The sequence below is a fragment of the Moschus berezovskii genome, chromosome 22, assembly GCF_049115385.1.
Source record: "Moschus berezovskii isolate FMDL1 chromosome 22, NW_MosBer_1.0, whole genome shotgun sequence".
NCBI lineage: Eukaryota > Metazoa > Chordata > Mammalia > Artiodactyla > Moschidae > Moschus > Moschus berezovskii.
Genome location: NC_142481.1, coordinates 5,874,192 through 5,895,815, shown reverse-complemented (window position 1 = coordinate 5,895,815; position 21,624 = coordinate 5,874,192). Strand labels below are relative to the sequence as shown.

The 21,624-nt window shown below is 42.6% G+C and overlaps 1 protein-coding gene across 1 annotated transcript; it reads left to right on the top strand.

Annotated features, from left to right (window-relative positions):
• Positions 1-817: 817 nt before the first annotated feature.
• Positions 818-1,849, top strand: LOC129548312 (vomeronasal type-1 receptor 4-like). Its single transcript, XM_055414858.2, has one exon. The coding sequence runs from the start codon at positions 818-820 to the stop codon at positions 1,847-1,849; it is 1,032 nt and encodes a 343-aa protein (XP_055270833.2).
• The last annotated feature ends 19,775 nt before the right edge of the window (positions 1,850-21,624 follow it).

Here is a 21,624-nt window from a genome sequence, read left to right as displayed (position 1 = left end):
GACTTCATTTTCATGTGTGCAAAAGTTACTTCACCGTATGTTTCATATATTCTGTTTAGCATACATATACATTTCAAATATTTACATATTTAGCTGCTATGGGTCTTGATTGCATCATGTGGTAACTTTGTTGTATCATGCAGGATCTTTTGTTGTGGTGCACAGACTCTCTAGTCACAAATCCCAGGCTTAGAAACCCCGTGGCATATAGGGTCTTAGTTGCCCAACCAGGGATCAAACCTGCATCCCCTACATTGCAGGGCAGTTTCTTAACTGTAAGACAACCAGGGAAGTACCTTTAACGTATATTTTAAATTGTAAGACCCTAGAGTAACTCCTGTCTTTTTTCTAAAATAATACATTATCTTCTTTAAATACCAGCTGAGCCACACGAGAAGCCCAAGAATTCTGAAGTGGGTGTTCTAAGACTATCCCTTCTCTAGTGCATCTTCCTGACCCACGAATGGAACTGGAGTCTCCTGCATTGCATGGAGATTCTTTACCAACTGAGCCATCAGGGATGTCCCTACAATAATACATTATCTTCTTTAAAATTTAGAAGAGAATGCATTTAGAGTTGACCTGTTTGCTGATGAGGGCAGTCATGGAGGTTTTTTCCCTCCAGTAATCTTCTCCTTAAAAGCTGGTTTTATTCTATCTTTCCATTTACTCTCAGTTGTCATTGCTTCTTCAGGTCACCACCACTTCATCCTTCCTGCTGACTTCTTCGTAAAATAAACTGATTCTCTCATCATCATTTCCCCTCTCATGAAGCCTTGGCAAGTTCACAAAAGCTCACAAGGAAAGTCGTCTCTCGATGTCACAAATTTCTCTGAGCCACTCTGCTGTGAATAGTCACTGTTGCCATCATGTAAAGTGGAGTCTCTTGAATGACACAACAGACTCCAGCCAACTGGCCATTGGAATAACCTTCTTGTTACAGACTGTGCTTGGACTCTGGGGCAATTTCTCCCTTCTGTACCGTTACCTTTTTCTTTACCACACTCAGTGTGGGTTGAGGGTCACAGATTTGATTTGCAAGCACTTGACTATAGCCAACATTTTGGTCATTCTCTCGAAAGGAGTCCCTCAGACAATTACAACTTTGAGGTTCAAATATTTTGACAGTGATTTTGCCTGCAGACTTATCTTGTATGTTGAGAGAGTGGGCAGGACTATGTCCATCAGCACCACCTGCCTCTTGAGTGTGTTTCAGACCGTCACGATCAGCCCCATGAACTCCTGTTGGAAGAAACTTAAAGTCAAATCCCCAAAGTACATTGCCTTCTCCATTGCCTTCTGCTGGATCCAGTGCATGCTTGTAGTTCTCATTTTCCCTCTGTATGCAATATATGTTTCTCGCAAAAGGCGTAGCACAAACATGACAAATACAAGAGATTCAGGGTACTGTACTGCCGCAGATCTTGAGAAAATCTCAGGCTCATTATATGCAGCTTTGATAGTGTTCCCTGAAATGTCATTATCTGTGCTCATCTTCTGGACCAGTGTCTCCATGATTCTCACCCTGTACAGACACAGTCGGCGAGTCCAGTATATTCACAAGGCTACTGTGTCTCCCAGGCCCTCCGCTGAGTCCAGAGCCACCCAAAGCATCCTGCTCTTGGCGAGCACCTTCATGTGTTTCCACACCCTGTCCTGCATCTTTAACATTACTCTTGCTCTTTTTCATAATCCCAGTGGGTGGTTGGTGTATATAACTGGCCTGATTTCTGTGTGTTTTCCCTTTATTAGCCCCTCTCTGCTCATGAGCCGTGACTCCATTGTATCCAGTCTCTGCTTTCTATACATGAAGAACTCAGTATCCCCTAATCTTATCAGAAAAATGTAAATTTTGTGTTTTTAAAATATTATCAAGGTATAGTTGATTTATACTGTTGTGTTGCTTCTGGGTATATAAAAAAGTGAATCAGTTATACATATGTGTGTATATCTACTCTTTTTAGATCCTTTCTCACGTAGGCCATTGCAGAGTTTTGAGTAGAGTTCGCTGTGCTATACGGTAAGTCCCTACTTTTTTGTTGTAAACCAGGCCTCAGGGCATGTGGACTTGGTTCACAGGGGCTGAGCCCCTTCTCCCTGCCTAGAAAGGGCTTAGTCTTAACCACGGGACCATCTGGGAAGTCTCCACTAGGTCCTTCAGTTCAGTTCAGTTCACTTACTCAGTCGTGCCCACTATTTGCGATCCCATGAATCACAGCACGCCAGGCCTCCCTGTCCATCTCCAACTCCTAGAGTTCACTCAAACTCACCTTCATCGAGTCGGTGATGCCATCCAGCCATCTCATTCTCTGTCATCCCCTTCTCTTCCTGCCCCCAATCCCTCCTATAATCAGAGTCTTTTCGAGTGAGTCAACTCTTCGCATGAGGTGGCCAAAGTATTGGAGCTTCGGCTTTAGCATCTATCCTTCCAATGAACACCCAGGATTGATCTCCCTTAGAATGGACTGGTTGGATCTCCTTGCAGTCCAAGGGACTCTCAAGAGTCTTCTCTAGCAGCGCAGTTCAAAAGCATCAATTCTTCAGCAATCAGCTTTCTTCACAGTCCAACTCTCACATCCATACACGACCACTGGAAAACCATAGCCTTGACTAGACAGACCTTGGTTGGCAAAGTAATGTCTCTGCTTTTTAATATGCTATCTAGGTTGGTCGAAACTTTCCTTCCAAGGAGTAAGCGTCTTTTAATTTCATGGCTGCAATCACCATCTGCAGTGATTTTGCAGACAAAAAAAATAAAGTCTGACACTGGTTCCACTGTTTCCCCATCTATTTCCATGAAGTGATGGGACCAGATGCCATGATCTTAGTTTTCTGAATGTTGAGCTTCAAGCCAAACTTTTCACTCTCCCCTTTCACTTTCATCAAGAGGTCTTTGAGTTCCTCTTCACTTTCTGCCATAGGGGTGGTGTCATCTGCATATCTGAGGTGATTGATATTTCTCCCGGCAATCTTGATTCCAGCTTGTGCTTCTTCTAGCCCAGCGTTCCTCATGATGTACTCTGCATATAAGTTAAATAAGCAGGGTGACAATACACAGTCTTGACATACTCCTTTTCCTATTGGAAACCAGTCCGTTGTTCCATGTCCAGTTCTAACTGTTGCTTCCTGACCTGCACACAGGTTTCTCAAGAGGCAGGTCAGGTGGTCTGGTATCCCCATCTCTTTCAGAATTTTCCACAGTTTGTTGTGATCCACCCAGTCAAAGGCCTTGGCATAGTCAATGAAGCAGAAATAGATGTTTTTCTGGAACTCTCTTGCTTTCTCCATGATCCAGCAGATGTTGGCAATTTGATCTCTGGTTCCTTTGCCTTTTCTAAAACCAGCTTGAACAACTGAAAGTTCACAGTTCACATATTGCTGAAGCCTGGCTTGGAGAATTTTGAGCGTGACTTTCCTAGCGTGTGAGATTAGTGCAATTGTGCGGTATTTTGAGCATTCTTTGGCATTGCCTTTCTTTGGGATATTGATGAAGATTTACCTTTTCTAGTCCTGTGGCCACTGCTGAGTTTTCCAAATTTGCTGGCATATTGAGTGCATCACTTTCACAGCATCATCTTTCAGGATTTGAGATAACTCCACTGGAATTCCATCACCTCCACTAGCTTTGTTCCTAGTGATGCTTTCTAAGGCCCACTTGACTTCACATTCAAAGATCAGGCTCTAGGTCAGTGATCACACTTTCGTGATTATCTTGATCATGAAGATATTTTTTGTACAGTTCTTCTGTGTATTCTTGCCACCTCTTAATATCTTCTGCTCTGTTAGGTCCATACCATTTCTGTCCTTTATCGAATCCATCTTTGCATGAAATGTTCCCTTGGTTTCTCTAATTTTCTTGAAGAAATCTCTTGTCTTTCCTATACTGTTGTTTTCCTCTATTTCTTTGCATTGATCGCTGAGGCAGGCTTTCTTATCTCTCCTTGCTATTCTTTGGAACTCTGCATTCCGATGCTTATATCTTTCCTTTTTGCTTCAATTCTTTTCACAGCTATTTTTGACGCCTCCTCAGACAGCTATTTTGCTTTTTCCATTTCTTTTCCATGGTCCCTGTCTCCTGTACAATGTCATGATCCTCCATCCATAGTTCATCAGGCACTCTCTCTATCAGATCTAGTCCCTTAAATCTATTTCTCACTTCCACTGTATAATCATAGGAGATTTGATTTAGATCATACCTGAATGGTCTAGTGGTTTTCCCTACTTTCTTCAATTGAAGTCTGAATTTGGCAATAAGGAGTTCAGGATCTGAGCCATAGTCAGCTCCTGGTCTTGTTTTTGCTGACTGTATAGAGTTTTCCATCTTTGGTTGCAAAGAGTATAATCAATCTGATTTCGGTGTTGACCATCTGGTGATGTCCATGCGGAGAGTCTTCTCTTGTGTTGTTGGAAGAGGGTGTTTGCTATGACCAGTGCATTCTCTTGACAAAACTCTATTAGCCTTTGCCCTGCTTCATTCCATGCTCCAAGGCCAAATTTGCCTGTTACTCCAGGTGTTTTTTGACTTCCTACTTTTGCATTCCAGTCCCCTATAATGAAAAGGACATCTTTTTTGGTGTTAGTTCTAAAAGGTCTTGTAGGTCTTCATAGAACAGTTCACCTTCGGCTTTTTCACCGTTACTGTTTGGGGCGTAGTCTTGAATTACTGTAATATTGAATGGTTTGCTATTCGGGCTTCCCTTGTGGTTCACCTGGTAAAGAATCTGCCTGCAATGCGGGAGACCTGGGTTCGATCCCTGGGTTGGGAAGATCCCCTGGAGAAGGGAAAGGTTACCCACTGTAGTAGTCTGCCCTGGAGTATTCCATGAACTGTATAGTCCATGGGGTCTCAAAGTTGGACATGACTGAGTAACTAGCTCCTTAGTAGGTACCTATTTTATATATAGTAGTGTATATTTGGGGCTTCCATGGTGCCAGGGTGTGAAAGAATCCGATTGGCAATGCAGGAGACTCCAGTTCGATTCCTGGGTCAGAAAGATCCCACATGCCACAGGGCAACTAAGCCCATGCACCTCAACTACTGAGCCTGTGTGCCTAGAGCCTGTGCTCTGCAAGGGAAGCCACTGCACTGAAGAACCCACGCTCACTGCAACTGGTGAAAGCCCTCATACAACACCCAAGACACAGCACAGCCTAAATAAATAAATAAATAATATGCCACTTCTGATCCTTTAGTGTATAAAGGGTAAAGGTTTTCCAGGCATCTTTTATTTGTCTAAGATATTTGCACCATGGGCTCAAATGTAGAAACAATCCATGAACAAGACTTCAGTTCAGTTCAGTTCAGTTCAGTCGCTCAGTCGTGTCCGACTCTCCGCGACCCCATGAATCACAGCACGCCAGGCCTCCCTGTCCATCACCAACTCCCGGAGTACACTCAAACTCATGTCCACAGAGTCGGTGATGCCATCCAGCCATCTCATTCTCCGTCGTGCCCTTCTCCTCCCGCCCCCAACCTTTCCCAGCATCAGAGTCTTTTCCAGTGAGTCAACTCGTCGCATGAGGTGGCCAAAGTATTGCAGCTTCAGCTTTAGCATCAGTCCCTCCAATGAACATCCAGGATTGATCTCCTTTAGAATGGACTGGTTGGATCTCCTTGCAGTGTAAGGGACTCTCAAGAGTCTTCTCCAACACCACAGTTCAAAAGCATCGATTCTTCGGCGATCAGCCTTCTTCACAGTCCAACTCTCACATCCATACATGACCACAGGAAAAACCATTGCCTTGACTAGACGGACCTTGGTTGGCAAAGTAATGTCTCTGCTTTTTAATATACTATCAACTGGTCATAACTTTCCTTCCAAGGAGCAAGCGTCTTTTAATTTCATGGCTGCAATCAGCATCTGCAGTGATTTTGGAGCCTAAAAAAACAAAGTCTGACACTGTTTCCTCTGTTTTTCCATCTATTTCCCATGAAGTGATGGGACCAGATGCCATGATCTTTGTTTTCTGAATGTTGAGCTTCAAGCCAACCTTTTCACTCTCCTCTTTCACTTTCATCAAGAGGCTTTTGAGTTCCTCTTCACTTTCTGCCATAAGGGTAGTGTCATCTGCATATCTGAGGTTATTGATATTTCTCCCAGCAATCTTGATTCCAGCTTGTGCTTCTTCCAGCCCAGCGTTCCTCATGATGTACTCTGCATATAAGTTAAATAAGCAAGGTGACAATATACAACCTTGACGTACACCTTTTCCTATTTGGAACCAGTCTGTTGTTCCATGTCCAGTTCTGACTGTTGCTTCCTGAGCTGCATACAGGTTTCTCAAGGGGCAGGTCAGGTGGTCTGGTATTCCCATCTCTTTCAGAATGTTCCACAGTTTATTGTGATCGACACAGTCAAAAGCTTTGGCATAGTCAATGAAGCAGAAATAGATGTTTTTCTGGAACTCTCTTTCTTTCTCCATGATCCAGCGGATGTTGGCAATTTGATCTTTGGTTCATCTGCCTTTTCTAAAACCTGCTTGAACATCTGGAAGTTCACGGTTCATATATTGCTGAAGCCTGGCTTGTATATATATGTATTTCTTTTTTCTTTTTAACATCGAAATCAGATTGATTATATTCTTTGCAGCCAAAGATGGAGAAATTGTATACAGTTAGCAAAAACAAGACCAGGAGCTGACTGTGGCTCAGATCCTGAACTTCTTATTGCCAAATTCAGACTTAAATTGAAGAAAGTAGGGAAAACCACTAGACCATTCAGGTATGACCTAAATCAAATCCCGTATGATTATACAGTGGAAGTGAGAAACAGATTTAAGGGACTAGATCTGATTGATAGAGTGCCTGATGAACTCTGGATGGAGGTTCGTGACATTGTACACGAGACCGGGACCAGGACCATCCCCATGGAAAAGAAATGCAAAAAAGCAAAATGGCTGTCTGAAGAGGCCTTACAAATAGCTGTGAAAAGAAGAGAAGCGAAAAGCAAAGGAGAAAAGGAAAAATATAAGCATCTGAATGCAGAGTTCCAAAGAATAGCAAGGAGAGATAAGAAAGACTTCCTCAGTGATCAATGCAAAGAAATAGAGGAAAACAGCAGAATAGGAAAAACAAGAGATCTCTTCAAGAAAATTAGAGATTCCAAGGGAACATTTCATGCAAAGATGGGCTCGATAAAGGAGAAAAATGGTAGGGACTTAACAGAAGCAGAAGATATTTAGAACAGGTGGCAAGAATATACAGAAGAACTGTATGAAAAAGATCTTCATGACCAAGATAGTCACGATAACGTGATCACTGACCTAGAGCCAGACATCTTGGAATGTGAAGTCAAGTGGGCCTTAGAAAGCATCACTACGAACAAAGCTAGTGGTGGTGATGGAATTCCAGTTGAGCTATTTCAAATGTTGAAAGATGATGCTGTGAAAATACTGCACTCAAGATGCCAGCAAATTTGGAAAACTCAGCAGTGGCCACAGGACTGGAAAAGGTCAGTCTTCATTCCAATCCCAAAGAAAGGCAATGCCAAAGAATGCTCAAACTACCGCACAATTGCACTCATCTCACACGCTAGTAAAGTCATGCTCAAAATTCTCCAAGCCAGGCTTCAGCAATATGTGAACTGTAAACTCCCAGATGTTCAAGCAGGTTTTTGAAAAGGTAGAGGTACCAGAGATCAAATTGCCAACATCTGCTGGATCATGGAGAAAACAAGAGAGTTTCATGAAAACATCTATTTCTGCTTCATTGACTATGCCAAAGCCTTTGACTGTGTCGATCACAGTAAACTGTGGAACATTCTGAAAGAGATGGGAATACCAGACCACCTGACCTGCCTCTTGAGAAACCTGTATGCAGGTCAGGAAGCAACAGGCAGAACTGTACATGGAACAACAGACTGGTTACAAATAGGAAAAGGAGTTCGTCAAGGCTGTATATTGTCACCGTGCTTATTTAACTTATATGCAGAGTACATCATGAGGAACGCTGGGCTGGAAGAAGCACAAGCTGGAATCAAAATTGCTGGGAGAAATATCAATAACCTCAGATATGCAGATGACACTACCCTTATGGCAGAAAGTGAAGAGGAACTCAAAAGCCTCTTGATGAAAGTGAAAGAGGAGAGTGAAAAAACTGGCTTGAAGCTCAATATTCAGATAACAAAGATCATGGCATCTGGTCCCATCACTTCATGGGAAATAGATGGAAAAACAGTGGAGACAGTGTCAGAGTTTATTTTTTTTGGGCTCCAAAATCACTGCAGATGCTGATTGCAGCCATGAAATTAAAAGACGCTTACTCCTTGGAATGAAAGTTATGACCAACCTTGATAATATATTGAAAAGCAGAGACATTACTTTGCCAACCAAGGTCCGTCTAGTCAAGGCTATGGTTTTTCATGTGGTCATGTATGGATGTGAGAGTTGGACTGTGAAGAAGGCTGACCGCTGAAAAATTGATGGTTTTGAACTGTGGTTTTGGGGAAGACTCTTGAGAGTCCCTTGTACCGCAAGGAGATCCAACCAGTCCATTCTAAGGGAGATTGATCCTGGGTGTTCATTGGAAGGACTGATGCTAAAGCTGAAACTGCAGTACTTTGGCCACCTCATGCGACGAGTTGACTCACTGGAAAAGACTCTGATGCTGGGAAAGGTTGGGGGCGGGAGAAGGGGACGACCGAGGATGAGATGGCTGGATGACATCACCGACTCTGTGGACATGAGTTTGAGTGAACTCCGGGAGTTGGTGATGGACAGGGAGGCCTGGCCTGCTGTGATTCATGGGGTCGCGGAGAGTCGGACACGACTGAGTGACTGAACTGAACTGAACTGAACTCCCTTATAGATTATCACAGAATATTGAGTGCAGTTCCCTGTGTTGTACACTAGATCTTTGTTCCTTATCTATTTTATATATGGTAGTGTGTATATGTGAATTCCAACTTCCTAAATTGTCCCTCCTCCCCCTTTTCCCTTTTGATAATCATAAGTTTCTGTTCTATGTTTGAGTCTCTTTCTGTTTTATAAATTAGTTTATTTGTATCTTCTTTTGAAAAAAAGATTCCACACATGAGTGATATTAGATGCTAGTTGTTTTTCTCTATACAGCTTACTTCATTTAGTATGATAATCGCTAGGTCCATCCATGGTGCTGAAATGGCATTATTTCATTCTTCCTCATGGATGAGTAATATTCTATCGTGTTTATATACCATATCTTCTTTATCCATTTATCAGGTGATGGACAGTTAGGTTGTTTCCATATCTTAGCTACTGTACACAGTGCTGCAGTGAACATTGGGATTCAAGTATCTTTCCAAATTATAGGTTTCTCTGGATATATGCCCAGGGCTGTTATTGCTGGATCATATGGTAGTAATTGCTCTTTTTTCAGATTTTTAAATATTTATTTATTTTAATTGTGAAAGGTTGTTGCGGAATGACCCAAAGACACAGGGAGCTTGGCCTCTGGAGAAGAAGAACTCAATCCGGGTTCAGAGACAAGGCTTGATCGCTCAGAGCTTTTGTGTAATAAAGTTTTATTAAATTATAAAGTAGATAGAGAAAGTTTCTGACATAGACATCAGAAGGGGGCAGAAAGAGTACCCCGCTGCTAGTCTTCAGCTGGATGTTATATAGTCACTCAGTTCAGTTCAGTTCAGTCGCTCAGTCGTGTCTGACTCCTTGCAACCCCATGAATCACAGCATGCCAGGCCTCCCTGTCCATCACCAACTCCCAGAGTTCACTCAAACTCACCTCCATCAAGTCGGTGATACCATCCAGCCTTCTCATTCTCTGTCGTCCCCTTCTCCTCCTGCCTCCAATCCCTTCCAGCATCAGAGTCTTTTCCAGTGAGTCAACTCTTTGCATGAGGTGGTCAAAGTATTGGAGCTTCAGCTTTAGCATCAGTCCTTCCAATGAACACCCAGGACAGATCTCCTTTAGAATGGACTGGTTGGATCTCCTTGCAGTCCAAGGGACTCTCAAGAGTATTCTCCAACACCACAGTTCAGAGGCATCAATTCTTCGGTGATCAGCTTTCTTCACAGTCCAACTCTCACATCCATACATGACCACAGGAAAAACCATAGCCTTGACTAGACGGACCTTGTTGACAAAGTAATATCTCTGCTTTTTAATATGCTATTGTCAGGCAAGTGTATGTTCCTCGGTTCTTTGTCTCATCACAACCAAGATTTGGAGGGACAGACATTAAAGCCCCCTTGGCGTGTCACAGCTCTCGGGTCTTGGACAGACCGTGTTATAGCTCTTAGGTCTCGAATGGACCATGTTATAGCTCTTAGACAAATCAGTGTTACATCTCAGTGTTACAGCTCTATTTTATTTACAAGGTAGCAGGAAATCCATCTTCAAGGCGTGAGGGCACGTCGACCCAAAGACGCAAAGAGAAGAGTGCCCCAGCGCGTGGGAGAGAGCGAGCGAGCTACCTTTGGCTCCTCTTTTTTATATGCTTTTTTCCCCCTGGGCCTGCCCTATTCTAAAGGAGATCAATCCTGTGTGTTCATTGAAAGGACTGAAGCTAAAGCTGAAACTGCAATACTGTGGCCACCTCATGCGACGAGTTGACTCATTGGAAAAGACTCGGATGCTGGGAAAGGTTGGGGGTGGGAGGAGAAGGGGACGACGGAGAATGAGATGGCTGGTTGGCATCACCGACTCTATGGACATGAGTTTGCGTGAACTCCGGGAGTTGGTGATGGACAGGGAGGCCTGGCGTGCTGTGATTCATGGGGCTGCAGAGAGTGGGACACACTGAGCGACTGAACTCAACTGAACACTATCTCGGTTGGTCATGAAACCCCCTCCCCCCCCGTAAACGTCAATCCAATATTTGCTCACTTTCACAAGTTCCTGGGACTTGGGCAATCCAACATTTGCTCACATTTCACAAGTTCCTGGGACTTGGGCAATCCAACTTTTGCTCACACTTTCACAAGTTCCTGGGACTTGGGCAATCCAACATTTGCTCACACTTTCACAAGTTCCTGGGACTTGAGCAACGAAAAGCGCCTTGCGGAATGAAAGAAAAACAGCCCCTCCCCGGAGGCTCAGGTTTCGCAAAGAAAGTCCCTGAGCTGTATACCCGTGTGATATGCTAATTATGTAAATTTTGGGCTTTAAAACCGGTCTGTAACTGTTGCTAGGGGTCCTCGGCTAGCTTTTGATGCGGAGGGCCTGTTTGCGCAAACGTTCAATAAAATCCTCTTGCTGATTGCATCTGTCGGCGTGGTGCTTGGGTCCCAGGGTCGCCCACCCAGACGTTGGTTTGGGCAAAGGCTGGCCCAACATTTTGGGGGCTCGTCCGGGATCGGACGACCCACGGGCTCAATCACAAGACCGGCAGGAGGTAAGCCTTGGCTCCTTTACGTTTTTTTGTCTGTGTTGTAAGTTGTGTGTTTAACTGAATCTGTATTGCGCCTGCAGGACCTGAATCTGTATTGCGCCTGCAGGACCTGAATCTGTATCTGTTCGGGCTGGTGGGGGAGGCAGACGTGCCCTGAGACCCCCGGTCCCACTCTGGAGCCTAACTCTCGAGTGATCTGGGAGAGGAAGGGAGACCAGGTCACCCTCCTCTCCAGGGACGGCCCGCAGCCGCTCACATCTGATATTGTGTTCTCGTTTTGGTACCAATTTTCTGGTGCACGCCCGGTATTGTCGTTTGTGTTTGTTTGTGTGATCTGTATTGTCTTCTTCGTTCTCCTTTTTCGGTGCACCAACCCCCTGCCCCCATGGGACAAACTATAACTACCCCTCTCAGCCTCACTTTAGGACACTGGAAAGGAGTCGTCAGCCGAGCTCACAACCTCTGTCTTAATATGTCTTGGTATGTCTTTGTCTCTGAGTAATATTTTTGAAGTTAATTTGTAAATGAGCTCTTTAATTGGCTTAAAGGGTAAGTGCTTACAAATCAGATAATTCTAAATTAATAAATTCCAGGTTCAAGTAAAGTGAAAATATTCAGTATTAAATACCTGATATTAATGTTTGTTGATCTATCTAATATAGACATGTCTTAGAGTAATTAACATTAAGTAGAACATTTTCATTGTACCTAGGTTCAGTATAAATTAAATATATCTGTTACAAGTTTGTCGACAAAGAAATTACCTTGAGTAAAAAAAAAAAAGACAAAAACTTCTAAGAAATGTAAATGAGACACGAGCTTTTAGATAAACTCTATTAAGATTAAAAATGTCTGTCTAAAACAGTTTCTCTAGATTTTGGTAACCTGAATTTCTAAGGTTGTGCTAAATTAAGTAACAAAAGTTTATTAAATAGCTAGGTCATTTCCAAATAAAATAAGGTTCTGAAACATTCACTACTGAATACTAACTTACAGAAAAACTAAAGATTTTAGACTATTAACAAATAATGTTTGATGCCATCCTGAGATGTTTGCTAAAATTTTTTAAGTTATCACTGGTATTTATGTTCACCAATCTATAGAATGCTAATATAAAGGTCAATTCTTGGTTGCTTAAGAAAAGTAAGATGTGTGTGTTCAGTAAAAAAGGTAGGAAGAAATAAAGTTACATTTTATAAAGGAAAAAAGGTAGTATGTCTGACTTACAGTTGGCTGTTCCAGGATGGGAGTACAAATGGGTACAGAAAGTGATAAAATGGTTTTGTGGAAAGTGGACCCCAAGAAAAGAGTTTTGTGTATAAACAAAGGTTTTTTTTAAAAAAAATGTTAAACTGCATTTGACAATAGATTTAAGTTTGTCTCTTAAGTGGTCTGTTCTATATTTGCCTCTAAAATCCTATATTGTTACTATGGCTGAGTGAATAGCTATTTTTTCACAGTGACCTATAATCCCATCTGACTGAGTGCTCTAAACCTTTCTGATATTTGTTGACAAAACTTCCTAAATCAATCTGATGAAGCACTTTTGGCTTCTAGCTGACTTTGGGATGCTTCAGAGGGCCCCTGAAACATCCCAAAGGGAGATATTACACTAATTGGGTTCAACTTCCATGTTAAATTACATGGGAAGTACTGTCAAGTGAATAATAAGTCTCGGGTATATTGTATGGTAAATGTTAATAATGCAGATATCCTAGAAACAATTTGTATATAAATTCTGATATATTCAGGTAAAATGTTGCCGTAATTCTGATTACTATCTTAAAGTGTTGTCACAGCACTAACCAAGTTTCTTGTGAAAATGCTTCCTCTTCCAGAAGATTTATAAAAAGGACTTTGGGATAAATACAAGTTTCTGAACTGGGTAAGAAATTTAAAGATTCTAGTGAGAAACCTGATGACTGTATAAAGGTTAACAAAAGGACCGAATGAACTGGCAAATATGCTTATAACTTTTATGGTTTCTGAAAAATTACTGGTTTGAATCTGTGTTTTCCAGATTTTAGGAAACCTTCTCCTCAAATTAATTATGACTTAACAGTAATTTGGTAAAATGGCATTTAATAGACAAACTGAAGCATTTAACATTTTTCTCTATCTGACCCCTTCAGAGACTGGAAACTCTTAGGCTTCCAGTAACTTTATCAGATAAACTAAGAAGGTTATCTCACTAACAGGTACAGAAATCTCAGTTTGGGAGACCTTAAAAAAGGGAGGAATTCACTCACATCTGTTAGGCAAAATCTGTGATAAGCCTTTGAGATGACTTTCTCTAACCCTGAAAGGTCTTAAAGTTAAGTTTGAGACTCCATAAAAGTTTCAGCAAAGCAAAAAAAAAAAAAGAGTCTATGGTTATATAAATAATCAGGTCAAGTTTATTGAGAACAGATCTATTTTGTAAACAAGTCTTAATCTGGTTATATTTGATAAAAATGAGGGTGATTTTAGGAAAAAAAAATGATGTTTCAATGAGTGTTAAATCCCAGTTTGTTAATAGAAGTCTGTATCTACTAAGACTCATTTCTTGAATGGATCTTTGCTGTTATGTGATATTAATATAAGATTTGGTTGAGTTCTTAAAGAGCACCCTAGGTTTGTTTCTGAAGCTTGTCTCAATGATCTATCTTTGGATAAAGATCAGATGCCTCATGACCTGCAACCAGGACTAAAAAAAGACATAATTTAAGGGACTGTCTCCAACCTCGATGGAAGGACTTTTTTTTCAGAAGAAACTACACTACACCAGGATGAGAAGATGACGACATCAGAGGTAGACAGCTTGCCCAAGATGCTGGACCTGATTCGTATGATTATTTATAATGTTTTCTTGACTTCTTAGACCTCTGCATATAAATCAAATGCTTTTCTACCATAGGCCTGATCCTATGCTAGTTTTAGAAATTAATCCAATTGTCGGGTTTGTAGACATGTAAAAGCTCATTCTGCTTATACAAAAACTCTGTCAGACTTGTGCCATCCTAATGTCCTTAAACCATGGCAACAGTCTGCTTCTAAATTGGAAAATGAAAAACAATAGCTGGAAATCAGAGTCAGGGCTATGGGAAATCCAAGAGGGCTGCTTGGCTTTTCCCAGCTCCCTGACAAACCTCATTTTTTATTGGATGGGTTAAAGCCTCCCTGGCTACAGGGCCTCCATAATGAAAAATCATGGAATATTAAGATTTGTAAATTGTTAAATTAAGTTTCTAGTTTTGTTAATGTCTAGTGTCTACTAAGACTCACTGCTGAAACAGTTCCTTGTTACGTGATACTGCTAAAAGATTTAATTAAGTTATTAAAAAAGACACTCTAGGTTAGTTTCTAAGGCTTATCTCAGTAACCAATCTTCAGATAAAGGTCAGATGCTCCATAATATACAACCGGGAGATTAACACCAGGCTATAGTCATTTAACAAATGAAGTCAGGTGACTTGGGGTATACAGGCTTTATCTAAGAAAAGTTCTTGACTTATAATTCTTATTTTACTAATAACTGCTAGCTATGGCTATATTATTTCCTATGCCACTTGTTTCACTGAGCCTGTGATATAAAGCTGATATGCAGTTCCATATGAGATCAATAATTGTAATAATGTGGCTCTGGGTATGAGAAAAAGCAACAAGAGGAAATATTTTCCTGGACCAGGAGGCTAGTAAGACAGTGGTCCAGAGACTTTTGCTACTTGCAAGGCCTGGTCCAATTTTAGCACACTGAGTGGCCCATCGCTTCCCTAGACCTGGGAATGAGCCTTCCCAGCACCGCGGGACACAATGGCCATGAAATGGTGTCACATGGTCAGATATGTGGCTATGAAGGGACCCTGCTGACTGGAAGTTGGTACTTGCCAGCTGCCTCTACAAAGATTACGTCATGACCATTGCAAGCTGCTGCAACACCCCCTGAAAGAAGTTCAGGGTGAAAATCAAGAATAAGGCACTCTGTGCTCTGAAAAAAACTGGCAGAACAGGCCTTCAGATAGTCAGATCTTTTCAGAAAAAGGTTTTATGAGTTCCAATTCTTGCATCTTTTCATACCTAGAAAAACACTGACGTCATTAGTGGTGACATCTGCTTTGGCTATTAAAAAAAAAAATTTTACTATTAAAAGTCAAAATAGAGTAGCTATGGTTCAGACATCCTGGGAAGTAACTATTTCCCAGATATCCTGAAAAATGATATTATGGGTGTGATTTCAGATTAGACGCTGTAACCCAATGTAAAACTTAATGCTTCTGTGGTGCATTTTTGCTTCTGTACTTTGCTTGCTGCTCGTAAAACCAGTTACTCCATTTTAGATAAGGTTGTTTTTAAGTAAAAATTCCTAAAATTGTTTTAAATAAGGCTGTATAAAGATCCCTGGATCGAACTCTACCCATGGAAAAAGATTCCTCCGTTTAAACAACAGAAAAGGGGGGAGATGTTAAAAGCCCTAGCTCGAGCTAGAAATGGGCCCCATTCTTGCTTTTGCATTGCTGCGGGTGTCTTGTTCTACCAGTGTGGGGGGACCGGACTCAGGGCTAACCCAGCAATACCAAGCCTTAAAAGTCACAGAATCAGAAGTTCTCTGAGATTTTAGGGTTAAAATCTGTCCACACCAAGAGGAGGGAATGAAAACCGCCCCCCCGCCCCGTAAAGGTCAATCCAACATTTGCTCACTTTCACAAGTTCCTGGGACTTGGGCAATCCAACATTTGCTCACATTTCACAAGTTCCTGGGACTTGGGCAATCCAACTTTTGCTCACACTTTCACAAGTTCCTGGGACTTGGGCAATCCAACATTTGCTCACACTTTCACAAGTTCCTGGGACTTGGGCAATCCAACATTTGCTCACACTTTCACAAGTTCCTGGGACTTGAGCAATGAAAAGCGCCTTGCGGAAGGAAAGAAAAACAGCCCCTCCCCGGAGGCTCAGGTTTCGCAAAGAAAGTCCCTGAGCTGTATACCCGTGTGATATGCTAATTATGTAAATTTTGGGCTTTAAAACCGGTCTGTAACTGTTGCTAGGGGTCCTCGGCTCGCTTTTGATGAGGAGGGCCCGTTTGCGCAAACATTCAATAAAATCCTCTTGCTGATTGCATCTGTCGGCGTGGTGCTTGGGTCCCAGGGTCGCCCACCCAGACGTTGCTTTGGGCAAAGGCTGGCCCAACAGTCATAGCTTTCCTCCCAAGGAGTAAGCGTTTTAATTTCATGGCTGCAATCAGCATCCGCAGTGTTTTTGGAGCCCCCCAAAATAAAGTCTGACACTGTTTCCACTGTTTCCACATCTATTTCCATGAAGTGATGGGACCAAATGCCATGATCTTCGTTTTCTGAATGTTGAGCTTCAAGCCAACTTTTTCACTCTCCTCCTTCACTTTCATCAAGTGGCTTTTTAGTTCCTCTTCACTTTCTGCCATAAAGGTCGTGTCATCTGCATATCTGAGGTTATTGATATTTCTCCCGGCAATCTTGATTCCAGCCTGTGCTTCTTCCAGCCCAGCGTTCCTCATGATGTACTCTGCATATAAGTTAAATAAGCAGGGTGAGAATATACAACCTTGATGTACTCCTTTTCCTATTTGGATCCAGTCTGTTGTTCCATGTCCAGTCCTAACTGTTGCTTCCTGACCTGCATACAGGTTTCTCAAGAGGCAGGTCAGGTGGTCTGGTATTCCCGTCTCTTGAAGAATTTTCCACAGTTTGTTGTGATCCACACAGTCCAAGGCTTTGGCATAGTCAATGAAGCAGAAATAGATGTTTTTCTGGAACTCTCTTGCTTTTTCCATGATCCAGTCACTAGTCGTCTGTTAATAAGAAAGGAATGCTTAAAACTCAGAATGGAAGCAGGACCCTCACCCATAAGATGCATTTTGGGATAATCCTGACTCCAGAAAATTCATCCTGGGTCATAAAATTATTAACTTGAATCTTGTAGAAGGGCAGATTGCCATACAAGTAGTTTCATTTTACCTAGATTAAGGGAACAATGTCTGAGTATAACATAATGGTTTGTCAAGTAGGTTCTGAGCCATTTGGTGGAACCTACTTGAAGAAAGAGTCTGGGGTAAATGAGTAGTACATTAACATAGCTTAAGGCCGGCATTTCCATAAGAAAAATGCATTGGTTAACTCATGGTTTGAGAATAGTTAACTTCAGGTGAAACCAGGTGTCAAATGGCAACACAGTATTTTAAGAGAAACTTCCTTTTAAATTTGTATAGAGAAGAAAAAATATCGATAGTTTGTTCCTCCTGCCGCTTAAGAGAGATAAAAATGTCTGGCACTTGCAGGCGATTTCCTCCGTTTGGAGACCCCTGGCCTTCCTGCCTGTTACCCTCTCAGTTGGAGGCTAATTACTTTATATTATTGTATTGGTTTTGCCATTCATTGACATGAATCTGCCCCGGGTGTACATGTGTTCCCCATCTTGAACCCACCTCCCTCCAGGAAACTGCAGCCTGTTCTTGATAGTGGCTGAACCAATTTACTTTCCCACCAACAATGAAGGATTCCCTTTTCTCCACACCCTCTCCAGCATTTATAATCTGTAGACATTTTGATGATGGCCATTCTGACCAGTGTAAGGTGATATCTCACTAGATTTGATTTGCACTTCTCTAAAAATTAGTGATATTGAGCATTTTTTCATGAGCCTGTTGGCCACATGTATACTTGGAAGAAATATCTCTTTGGATGTTTCCCCACTTTTGGATTGAGTTTTAAGTTTCTGACATTGAGTTGTATGAGTTGTTTCAATATTTTGGAGATTAATCCTTTGTCAGTTGCATCATTTGCAAATATTTTGTTCCCATTCTGTAGATTGCCTTTCTGATAGTAGGAGTTTTTTTGTTTGTTTCATGGGGTGGGCACCAGCCTCTCTCACATTATAAGTCAGCTGGGGTTTTAGGCTGTGTAGTATCAGGCTTCCTCAGTGATCAATGCAAAGAAATAGAGGAAAACAACAGAATAGGAAAGACAAGAGATTTCTTCAAGAAAATTAGAGAAACCAAGGGAACGTTTCATGCAAAGATGGGCTCAATAAAGTACACAAATGGTGTGGACCTAACAGAAGCAGAAGATATTAGGAAGAGGTGGCAAGAATACACAGAAGAACTGTACAAAAAAGATCTTCACGACCAAGATAATCATGAAAGTGTGATCACTGACCTAGAGCCATATCTTGGAATGTGAAGTCAAGTGAGCCTTATATGCCGAGTACATCATGAGGAACACTGGGCTGGAAGAAGCACAAGGTGGAATCAAGGTTGCCGGGAGAAATATCAATAACCTCAGATATGCAGATGACACCACCCTTATGGCAGAAAGTGAAGAGGAACTCAAAGACCTCTTGATGAAAGTGAAAGAGGAGAGTGAAAAGTTTGGCTTGAAGCTCAACATTCAGAAAACGAAGATCATAGCATCTGGTCCCATCACTTCATGGGAAATAGATGTAGAAACAGTGTCAGACTTTATTTTTTTGGGCTCCAAAATCACTGCAGATGCTGATTGCAGCCAGGAAATTAAAAGACGCTTACTCCTTGGAAGGAAAGTTATGACCAACCTAGATATCATATTAAAAAGCAGAGACATTACTTTGCCAACCAAGGTCCGTCTAGTCAAGGCTATGGTTTTTCCCATGGTCATGTAAGGATGTGAGAGTTGGACTGTGAAGAAAGCTGATCGCTGATGAATTGATGCTTTTCAACTGTGGTGCTGGAGAAGACTCTTGAGAGTCCCTTGGACTGCAAGGAGATCCAACCAGTCCATTCTAAAGGAGATCAATCCTGGTGTTCATTGGAAGGACAGATGCTAAAACTGAAACTCCAATACTTCGGCCACCTCATGTGAAGAGTTGACTCACTGGAAAAGACTCTGATGCTGGGAAGGATTGGGGGTGGGAGGAGAAGGGGACGACAGAGAATGAGATGGCTGGATGGCATCACCGACTCAATGGACATGAGTTTGAGTGAACTCCGGGAGTTGGTGATGGACAGGGAGGCCTGGCGTGCTGTGATTCATGGGGTCGCAAAGAGTCGGACACAACTGAGCGACTGAACTGAACTGAACTGAATTTCTGATTTACTCTTGATATCTTTTGTGAATCTATCTTATTTTAGTAGTGTGTTGTTCAGTCTCTATGTGTTTGTCTCTTTGCAGATTTATATCTGAGGTAAGTCTCTTGCAGGAAACATAGTGAAGGAACTCATTTTTTGTTTTTAATCTAGTCAGGTGCTGGAACAGAAACCCTGTGGGTTAGGCCCAAGGTGAATCTCTTTCTTCTAAGTGTGTGTTTTTCCTCTCCACACAGTCGGTCCATTTCCCCAGAGGAAGAAGACCTCTGAATCAACTGGGAACCATGGGCAGACAGGGGTCTGATGCTCTGCCTATGTAGGTGCCAATGGCTGTGCTGTCACAGCCTCCAGTGCAAGTTCCCATTGTCCTTCCCAGTTGAAGTCTGCCCCCTGTCTTTGCAGCCCCCACCCTGTTACTGAGCTGCTCTTTCCAGCTTGCAGGAGCTCACATGGGCCCTAAGCATTGGTTGAGAAGTGAGCTGTTGCGGAACAGCTCTGTCCCAGAACCAGGTTGCTATGTGTCCCTTGGTGAAGTCTTCTCTCTGGTTGTAGGTGCCCTAGATCCAGTGCAACGATATGACAGGGATTGAGTTTGGCAGAAGCATTTGCTGTGTTCAGGCTGGGGCACATGAGTAGCTGGTAGGCGGCCCTAGAAAACTGTGCAGCCACTAGAGCAGACCTCTCTGTCTTGTCTGGGCGGCAAGTCCCCTGTGTCTCTAAACTTTCCACATCTCCTGTCACTCCTGCACTGTTGTGAAACTGCTGCTGAGGGTAGGCAGTTCTCTGCGTGTGATATCAGGGAATGAGCTGTAGTGAAGTAGCTGCCATATGATCTCTGGGCTGATTCTGGGGAGTTACCTGAATCCACACAAACAGTGGCTGCCACTGGTCCACCCAGGCTCAGCCCTAGGTGTGGGTTACCTCTGTGTCCCTCTGCCAAGTCTTCCCTCACAGTGACTGCTCCAGATACAGTGCCATGGAGGGAGGAGGGCTGGTGTGTTCATTGGACTGGGGCTTGGGGGTGTGGCGAGTTGGTTGTGGGGAAACTTGAGTAGACTGCTCTCTTCCCTGCCTCAGTGTGTGGACTAGTCCATGTGTGCTCCTCATGAGCAGAGTCCTGCCTTCCTGTAGTCATTCGTCTCGTCCCAGCCCTTCTCCCACCAGACAGTGGGGCTTATATCAAGGACACAGGACCATAGGACTGGGGTACACAGTCTGTGGCTCCAACTACTCACTCACCAGGATATCCATTTCTCTGAGTTGTCAACCATGGGTACAGATCCTTGCTCGATTGCTCAAGGATAGATCATATATTGGAACACAAAACAAATCTCAACAAATTCAAGTAGAAATCACATATATCCAATATTCCACTCACAATGGTATGAAACGAAGAAGCCATCTTTGAGAAGAGATCTTGGAAAGTGAGAGGGGAGTTTACAACGATATGGGTCCACCTAAAGAAAGAAGGAAAATCTCAAATAACATTCTAGCCATACCCCTCGGAGAAGGCAATGGCAAGCCACTCCATTACTCTTGCCTGGAAAATCCTATGGATGGAGGAGCCTGGTGGGCTGCAGTCCATGGGGTCGCTAGGGGTCGGATACGACTGAGCGACTTCACTTTCACTTTTCACTTTCACACATTGGAGAAGGAAATGGCAACCCACTCCAGTGTTCTTGCCTGGAGAATCCCAGGGACAGGGGAGCCTGGTGGACTTCCATCTATGGGGTCACACAGAGTCGGACACGACTGAAGTGACTTAGCAGCAGCAGCAGCAGCAGCCATACCCCTAAAGGAACTAGAAAAAGAGGAACAAACAAAGTCCAAAGTCAGGAGAAAGAAGAAAATGATAAAAATAGTGTGGAAATAAATAAACCAGAGACTAAAAAGACAGTAGAAAAGATCAATCAGGGACTTCCCTGGTGTTCCAGTAGCTAAGACTCCTTGCTCCCAATGCAGGTGCCTGGGTTTGATCCGTGAGTCGGAATCTCGATAGTTCATGCGACAACTAAGACTTCAGTTGCCGAAACTAGATGCCAAGGGCCAAACTAAGACACGGTGCACCCAGATACAGAAATAGATATTTTTTAAAGCTCACTCAAACTAAGAACTGGTTCTCTGAAAAGGTAAACAAAATTGAGAAGCCTTTAATTAGACTCACTTTAAAAAAATGAGAGAGAGAGAAGGCTCTGATCAATAAATTATGAAACAAGAAGAAGA